At 39.4% G+C, this 8717-nt stretch overlaps 2 protein-coding genes across 3 annotated transcripts; one reads left to right on the top strand and one right to left on the bottom strand.

The window, feature by feature from the left end:
- The first annotated feature begins 284 nt into the window (after positions 1 to 284).
- LOC113309759 (putative F-box/kelch-repeat protein At3g17280) lies at positions 285 to 2341 on the top strand. Its single transcript, XM_026558276.1, has 2 exons — positions 285 to 600; positions 972 to 2341. The coding sequence occupies exon 2, from the start codon at positions 985 to 987 to the stop codon at positions 1849 to 1851; it is 867 nt and encodes a 288-aa protein (XP_026414061.1). The 5' UTR covers positions 285 to 600; positions 972 to 984; the 3' UTR covers positions 1852 to 2341.
- Positions 2342 to 2409: 68 nt separating this feature from the next.
- LOC113309758 (meiosis-specific protein ASY1-like) lies at positions 2410 to 8717 on the bottom strand. Of its 2 annotated transcripts, none has more exons than XM_026558274.1 (15): positions 6446 to 8717; positions 6228 to 6281; positions 5802 to 5889; positions 5645 to 5713; positions 5300 to 5426; positions 5146 to 5215; positions 5010 to 5051; positions 4422 to 4550; positions 4205 to 4321; positions 4039 to 4087; positions 3878 to 3951; positions 3720 to 3768; positions 3390 to 3514; positions 3065 to 3077; positions 2410 to 2907 (listed from the first exon to the last, which is right to left on the bottom strand). In XM_026558274.1, the coding sequence occupies exons 1-15, from the start codon at positions 6521 to 6523 to the stop codon at positions 2555 to 2557; spliced, it is 1437 nt and encodes a 478-aa protein (XP_026414059.1). In that variant the 5' UTR covers positions 6524 to 8717; the 3' UTR covers positions 2410 to 2554. The 2 variants fall into 2 exon arrangements, with proteins under 2 accessions (XP_026414059.1, XP_026414060.1); XM_026558275.1 differs by having other exon boundaries at positions 6232 to 6281; positions 6446 to 6533.

Genomic DNA, 8717 nt, shown 5'->3' on the forward strand with positions numbered 1-8717 from the left:
TGCTCTTTTGATAAAACCCCAATCTAACGAATCATAAGCTTTTTGAATGTCGAACTTGAGAGCCACTTTTGGGTTCTTGGTTCGGCCAGAGGATTTGATATAGTGGAACAGCTCACCGGCGATTGCTATGTTATCATGAATAGATCTTTGAGGAATAAATGCACCTTGGTATGGACTTATGAATAGATCTTTGTCACATCGATTTTAATGACACTTTCAATATTATTTCTGTTATAAACGCTTACTTTTTTTTTTGAGGGTATATGAAGGACAGACGTCACCGACCCATAGAGAGGAGGAGGAGGAAGTAACAAAGAGCTAGATGATTGACTTAAGAAAGTCTTGCGAATCTCCAAATCTCATTTAAGAAAGGCGTTTCATTCACGGTGTACTGTAAAAAACGCCTCCGTTGATTAAGCCTATAAGGTTCAATCAAGCGTCTCTGTAGAAATTCCAAGAAAGAATACAATCAAAAGAGACGGAGAGGGACAAGAAAGAGTTTCTCAGTTACTCACTGTACCCACCATCAAGAACTTTGTCTATCAGCAAAATTTGGTTGATCCTAAAGCTTAACCTACATGGAGTTCGCCTGATCCATTGGTATGTAATTCTTAATCTGTTTTATCATCAAGCATACAAGATTTATAGAAATCGAAAACCCCAACCTCTAGAATTAGTTGATTTTCAAACACTTACAGGAAATTAGAATCTGGGTACCCCATTTCCCTAATTTGTTTAAGGTTTGTGCAATTCGGTGTAAAAAAAGAGGAACATGTCCTTAAGTGTTCTTGATGTCAACGACATAATAAGTAACCAGCAGCATCTGTTAAAATAGACTTTGAGACAGATTTTTCTACTACTTTAATTATAGTGCGCACAATACTGTGCTTTTGGCAAAGAAATAGAGAGAGTTTTGGAATTGGTTTAGAATGATCCATATGGTTGTTGATGTATTTATTCCCTTAATCCAGGCAGAGAATAAAGATGCGAAAGACGGCAGCAGCGGACTATAACAGTACTACTGCTGCAAACTTGTTGAGAGCAGTTCAAGCGCGAGAGTTCACTAGGGAGGAAATGGAGGAGAAGGAAAAGAAGAAAGGACAGAATGATGGGAAGAGGTATTCTATTCTGGATTTACCCAAAGATTGCATCTACAGAACTCTTATTAAACTTCCCATTGAGTCACTTAGGAGATCAAGTTTAGTTTGCAAGCCATGGTACAAAATGATCAACAACTCTATTTTCATCCAAGACCATCTTCGTCGCTCCGAAATGGGTTTGATATTCCTATCTAAGTCGCCTGGAACAGAAACTAATTCAGATGAGAACATTTTTCATGTCGAGAAACATTATCTCCCAAGTAAAGCCAACTGGGAGTCTCGAATGGAGCAGTACGATGTAGAATTGAATTTGCAGTTCATGGAGATTAAAGATGGGAAAAGCGCGGTAAAATCTTTGAAGCTAAGCTCTTATGGAGAAATACGAGCTGCGTGCAACGGCTTGGTTCTACTTGAAAACAGCCGAATTTGTGGTCCAGTTGTCATCAATCCTGTGACTCGAGAATATACTGTTCTTTGCCGTGGTACAATAGCTCTCCCGCATGATGAATCTTATGGATTTGCTTTCAGTTATAGAACTGGAGAGTACAAAGTCGTACATTTGTTTCGAGATCATCTGCGGTATTTCGGATGCGAGATTATTGAAGTTGATTCTCATACATGGAGGGCAGTTGATGGTCCTAGTTTTGGACTTATAAGTCAGCTGGGAAAGGCTCCAGTTGTTGCCATTGGAGCTTTTCACTGGATGCCTCATATTGAGAACTATGAATACATAGTGTCAATGGGGCATTGATGATGAAAAATTTCGCAAAATCCAGTTACCAAAAACTAGTGTAGTGGAAGATATGATGGTTTAGTTGATATGGGTGGATGCTTATCGTTTGTGAGTCACGCCGATTATAATCGACTTGATGGTTGGATTTTGAAGGATTTAGATGGAAGTAAGTGGATCCTGAAACACAGTATTGTTGCTGGATTGACTCTGTGTATGGTGCCCTTTGGTTATGCTTCAAGAAACAAGTTAGTTCTGAAGAGAGATATCAATAGCACGTTGTTCACTTATGATTTGGAGCAGAGAGAGATGAAGGAGATTGAAATGAATGAAGGCTGTTCTCCGTATCTGGGATCTTATGTTCCACATTTTAACAGCTTAGTCTCTTGGAAAAATCGTATAGGTCAGCGACTGGAAGACGTCTGATGCTAAAATACACTAAGGCTTGTATTCTTATGTTGTATGGGATGGCAAAACATATGCAAGTATCAACAAATTCTACATTTTACTATGGTCTTGAATCAGAATGTTAGCTTTGCCACTATTTGGGTAGGCTGTTGTTAATTGTCATAAATGTAGCAATCAAAAATAGTCATTTTTAACAACTGCTTCTAAAAATTCCCTGTTTAGTTTCCTGAAAAGCCTGAAACTATAACAATCTTTGCTAAGAGATCTTAGAGATCATACAAAGTTGCTTATTACTGATTCTAACAGGAAAACAAAGTTACATTATCTGGACATTTCTTGTCCAGATGTATCCACACCTCAAACAAATCAAACGGTAACACTCTCCCTTGGGTAGAGTATAATGACTATGCAGAGCTACTTGATGAGGTAAATCATCACAATGAGGACAACGATCCTCCATGATCCTGGTGTGATCATGCCCATCCTGGCCTCCTCCACCTCCACCATTCCCTTGTCCTCCTCCTCCATTACCCTGCTGTCCTCCTCTTCCATTTCCCTGCTGTCCTCCTCCACCATTTCCCTGCTGCCCTCCAACATTCCCATTCTGTCCACCGTCTTGCTCACCTGCCCCTCTAACTGCTACCTGCCCTCCTTCATTAGCATCATCATCTGTAATAGATTTAAAAGTCCAGGTGAGAAAGTTAAGCCACTGTAACTACATTACAATTCAGTTCATTATTTCTGGGAAAATAAAAAGAATTTATCTTTCGAACTGCTATTTGCCAATGCTTCAACTGTAACATATGGATTCAAGTTCTTTGCTCACCTTCAGTCAGGGCCTGCAAAATGAGAACAAGTTGAAACCCTTAAATTAGTCCTCTAGACCAAATCACTAGGGAATCAGACAGAGAGTTAACATTGGCTAATCACTGGAACAATCCCACTTAGAACAGTGTTCATTTATAGCTTTGCTATTGTACTAGAGATCAAGATTGTTAAATATGACTACATTTGTCAAAGTTCTAGCTAAAGGTGCCACAAGTTTGGCAGGATCGCTGCAAAATCTGACTCCATAAAGTCACTTGGATGAATGTGACATTTTCTAACTTAGCAACCACATAGTGCACTTATGAGTTGATTGTACTACTTACCACTGATATGTCCGGGAATCTAGAGAGAACATCAGTCAGTTCAACATTGTCAATGTGGCGAGAGCTAATCCAGTCTCTTACATGTGTCAACTGATCTGCGTCCTCTTCTGCATCATGTGCATCATCTGTAATAGATTTCGACCATCAACTCCAGGTGATTTTTTACTATAGTTAAGCCACTGTAACTACATTACGCCTTTGCTGTTAGTCATTCAAAACATCTGACCTACCTTCATGATCCGCCATGCCATTTTTTACTATGTTTTAAAGTAGCGAAATGAAATGGAAGAGGACAGAGATGAGGAAAAGGATGAAACGGGAGATAATTACCTTCAGGAGCTACGATGTACCCGTCATCATCATTTGCTGAGCGGCTCATCTGACAAAACATTTCAGAGTTTTTCAAATTCTTTTCTCGAGCTTCAACCATACAATTTGAATGAAAATAGAGGCTGTAACATGACAAATAAGTTACGCTATAAGTGTACCTCGTTATCTGAATCTGAAGGATCAGTTGTTTCATGATCCGCAATGCCATTGTTTTCATGTGATCGGGCTTTATCTGTCATCACAATTATTGGTTTTAAAGTGGCGAAATGAAATGGAAGAGGACAGGGATGAGGAAAAGGAAGAAATGGGAGATAATTACCTACAGGAGCTACAATGTACCCGTCTTCATCATTTGCTGAATGGCTCATCTGACAAAACATTTCAGAGTTTTTCAAATTCCATTCTCGAGCTTCAACCATGTTTCCCAACAATTTGAATGAAAATAGAGGCTGTAACATGACAAATAAGTTACGCTATAAGTGTACCTTGCTATCTGAATCTGAAGAATCAGTTGTTAGGTTTGAATCAACACCCAAGCTGATTTCCTCATCATCTTCCATGTCATTGTTTTCATCTTGACATGGATCCAGAATGCTTTTGACCTGCAAAGTTTCGAACTTGATTACTCAAATTGAACTTGAAAGATCAAAAAAACCTAAACCTCAAGTTTCACTCATGCACAATGCAGTATTACCAATTTACCTTGAGAGCTAGTACGAAATGTTCGCAGTTAACATTTACGATTTCCATTTTGAGAGGGTTCTTCAACCATGGATGGTTAGCTTCTTGGTCTGAGCAGACTCCGAAGAATGGAGGCTCATAGTATATAGGCTGCAGGTTTTCCAAAATATAACTCGAATGTTAGAAAAGTATTTCCGTTCAAGATTCAAAACATTTACAAACTATTAATCTGATGAACAAGTATATTAACAGTACAAATACTTTTGTCCATGCATCCAATACCCCCTGGGGACAGACTCGGGATGAGAAGACAATACATATAAGAGCCGGACGAAGATAATTAAGGGGAATTCAGTTTCAGAAGGCATCTGTGAAAATTTAGTTACAGCAGAACATAGATAATCTGGCCCATGTTTACTGTACCACACTTTTGTGCAGTTGTTTGCATATATTAGGCCAGGAATTGTGTAATTTTACTTCAGTTGGACATGATCACTGATAGGGTTCTACAATGGTGCAAATACGGACTAGAAGCAATATTTAGACAAAACCAGGCAAAAGACAAACAAAAAGAAACAACAGCAGTATAACAAGGCCAAAGAAACTCACAGTGACATCCTCATAATAAAGAAGCTTCATCAAGATTGTACGCTGAAACACATAAGCAAAAATGAACTTATAGACAAGCAACTTATTTGATCACCTAATAAAACTTCCATTTGAAGATCTTAACGAACTTTTGTACCTCTTCTGGCATACGGTCCAGTGTTCGCATCAATTGAACCAGAGTTCGGACCATTTTACAAGCAGAACTCCTGCCAAAACCAAGTTAAAAGTGTTTAAACACAGGCGGCAGTTAGAAAAGTAATCCACAGGACTTCAAACCATAAAGAGTAAACCTCATCATATTTGATGTAATGTATGTATTGCCATTAGACTTGAATGTTGCTCCTTTTATTGTATCTCCAGTACGACTTCCGTTCATCATCACCTCTTCACTGTCAGAATCCGAACAGCTAGATGAAACTGCAAAACAAAAATACATTCATGTATGATTATTACAAACTTCATTTATCAATCTCCATCCAGAATTCAAAGCTACTTTAAGAGTACACAGAGTAAAATCCAACTCCAACTTATCAAACGCATGAAGAAGTGAGATTTAGCTAAGCTTCAGATACAGAACAAGTATTCTTGGGTATTTACATACATCTCAGTGTGTTTTGTAAGTGAGATTGTTTTACCTTCTTGCATCCAGTCAAGAAGTCTTCTGGATTCAGCATCAATGGGCATGACTTTGTTGAACTTCTTCTCTGTTTCAAGTTACAGTAACAAAAATTATCAAATAGCTGTAAAGATACACAGAGTTTTAAGTAGATATCACAAGAGGTATTAGTTTACCTAAAGAAGGAACAGATTTATCATTGAAGTAATTTTCAGGGAAAAGCCCTCTGAAGCAGCTGATGTTGAATGTAAGCAGGTTTCTCATCTGTTTAGGGCGATTAAAAACAAAATTAAAATTAATAAATATCTAATTAACATGGAATTTCAGCAGCAAACGTATACATCTTCATAGATTTCTATTCGACTTTCACAGAACCGAAAAAAGAGCTAAAAACCTAACCGGATCTGATGAAATAAGAAATCCAGTGATAATATCTTAAACATCGTAGGAGAAACCAATAATCAGTTCACCGATTCTGGATCATCAAGCTTGATCTAAAACAATACTTAAGAATAACAAAACTGGAACATATAATCATGCGTTCTCAATGATTTCAGCTACAAAAACTTTAAAAGATATGAGAAATTCGTTGGAAATCTTACCGACCGTAGAGAATCGTCCTGTTCTGTAGTTTGCAAATCCTTAGAATCAAAAACCTAAATCAAAAAGTAGATCGAATTAGGAGACCGAGAAGAAGAAGAAGAAGAAGAATCGAAGGAAGATGAAGAAAAAAACACAGGAATTCTAGGTTTTCACCATTTTTGTGATGATGAAGAGAAGAAGAAGAAGAAATCGAAAGAAAGAAGAGTTAATTCATTACCTGATGAACATCATCGTGATATGAGGCTGTGATGGACAAGATCGAGATCAGGAGAACCAGAAACTGTAGATAGTTCATGGCGTAACACAGAGAACAGAGGATTTTGGAAAATAAGAGAGAGGCGGTGACTGGAGAGGGAAGATTGGGATTTGAAATAAGCAAAAAAAAGAAGAAATGTTGTGTTTAAATAGAGCCAGATTAAGAGATGAAATGGGATTCAATTTCGAACTCAATTTCGAAATTCAAACACTTCAGCTTTTCCCTCTCCCTCGGTTTTTTGTCTGAACGTGGCAGCAAAATGTCGAGAAAACCCTTGTAAAAGTGAGGCGGTTGCTTGGGGTGGGTTTTAGTTGGGCGGGTTCATCGCTTTTCGTTCAGCAGTATCCGACTCTGCTGACTCGGTTGTAAACTGAACTCAAAGTTAACCCAACTTGCCTGTTTCTTCTCTTTTCAGTTCTCTCCAAGTGGGGATTTTCAGTTCACCTCCAACTCCTTTGTGCGCAACCAACACCATGGCTCAACTGTTAATGCTTTGCACTTGCTGCCAACTTCCACTCACAGCAACACTTCCTGTAACCTGACCATCTGAGCATCACCTGTTGCTGCTCCAAACAGCAATCCGGACTCCATATGCACCACTTGCACACTGCAATCCCTTTCTCTCAGCAACATAAACCCATTCCTGCAAGCTCCCCAATTCATCTACAACTTGTGCTGCATTGGTGATGCTGTTGAGAAGAGATAACAAGTTGAATTGAAGTTGCAGCTGAGTGGTGGTGGTCTAAACAATAGTGGTGTTGCTGCTGGAATGTTTCGAGCCGAGAAAACAAGAAGCTGGGAGCTGCTGTCACAAGCTGTGGTGCCGTGCAGGAATGAAGAGAAGGAGCTACTGCTGTTTTCCAGGAAATGGTGGTGTAGATATTGCAGTTCCAAGTAACTGACAGTTCATTCTCCATACACAACAACATCATCTTTTTATCTCACAGCCAAGAGAACTGCACTTCAATATCTTTCTTACAGCCAACACAACTCAGCCCAACATAGAATCCAGCACCACCTGCAACTCTGCTTCAAGCCATTCATGTTCTTCTCGACTCAAACTGAACTCCCAGAACCCATCTCTTAGTCACTGCAGCTCCCATCTGACCAGTTCAATTCATTCACTAGCACTCCCTGCACCTACGCTTCACCAGTTCCATTAGCTCGCAGCCCATCTGAAACTGTAGCAATTCATTACCACCAACTTCAGCTTCAGTGCTTGCTTCCATCTTGTTCCTGCCTGAACCTCAGACTCATGTCTTCTGTAGCTTAAAATCCCATCTGCTTATTCAACTCCAGCTGCATCACTTGCACAACTCACTGTAACTCAGCTTTACATGGCAACAGCTCCCTGTAATATTCAACAGCTCAACCAGCAACTCTGCACCTTCCATTACCATGAACTGATGGCAGCAACATCAGAGCCATTGTCTTGCTCAACTCCATCTTGTACTACTATGGTGCATAACTCTCCAGCTGCATCTTCTCTTGCAACTTCAGTCCCTCTAAGACATTTAATTCAATCAAACATACAGATTTCATTCATTCCCTGCATTGACATATACCACCAACAAACCAATGTATCTTCTCAATTCAATCCAGCAAACTCAACACCACAAGACCCATTGGTATTCATCTCAGCCAACACAACTCAAATCACCAAACAACAGCAGCAACATTCAACTCTTCTTCCCTGTTGCAACAACTCCAATTATGTTTTTTGTTTTTGTTTTGACACACAACAACTCCAATTATACCACCAATGCATCTGTTCACCAAAGTCAGTTACAGTACCATTATCTCCTTCCATCTTGCCAGCTGCAACAACCAAGTTCAGAAACAAGCCATCACCAATTCAAAATCCAATCCAATCTCAAACCTTAAATTCCACCGGATCCCCGTTTCAGTTCATTCAAAACTCCACAAACTCGAGCCTAATTTCTGCTTCATTCTCACCTTCATCACAAACCCATCACTGTCTCTGATATATCAACAGCAACAACATCTGCATCTTCCCTGAATTTCTTTCTCTGCCTATCTCGATCTTATCTCTCTCCGCTGCTCTCTGTTCTTAATCTGAATACCGATTCAAGGAAACCCAAGCCATCACAGATTCAATCTTCAGTTACGGCCTCTCATCTTCTTTCTCCCATTCAATTACAACCTGCAACAATTAACCTCCCCATCTCCGTATTATTCCCTCTTACAGCAGCCGCACTTTACTCAGGAACAA

Source organism: Papaver somniferum, chromosome 9, assembly GCF_003573695.1.
Source record: "Papaver somniferum cultivar HN1 chromosome 9, ASM357369v1, whole genome shotgun sequence".
Lineage (NCBI taxonomy): Eukaryota > Viridiplantae > Streptophyta > Magnoliopsida > Ranunculales > Papaveraceae > Papaver > Papaver somniferum.

Coding starts and splice junctions, on each gene's coding strand:
- LOC113309759 (XM_026558276.1), top strand. CDS start 985: ATGCGAAAGACGGCAGCAGCGGACTATAACAGTACTACTGCTGCAAAC.
- LOC113309758 (XM_026558274.1), bottom strand. CDS start 6,523: ATGAACTATCTACAGTTTCTGGTTCTCCTGATCTCGATCTTGTCCATC. Junction 3,952..4,038: donor GTACATTGTAGCTCCTGTAG/GTAATTATCTCC, acceptor TTGTGATGACAG/ATAAAGCCCGATCACATGAA. Junction 3,769..3,877: donor CTTCAGATTCAGATAACGAG/GTACACTTATAG, acceptor ATGTTTTGTCAG/ATGAGCCGCTCAGCAAATGA.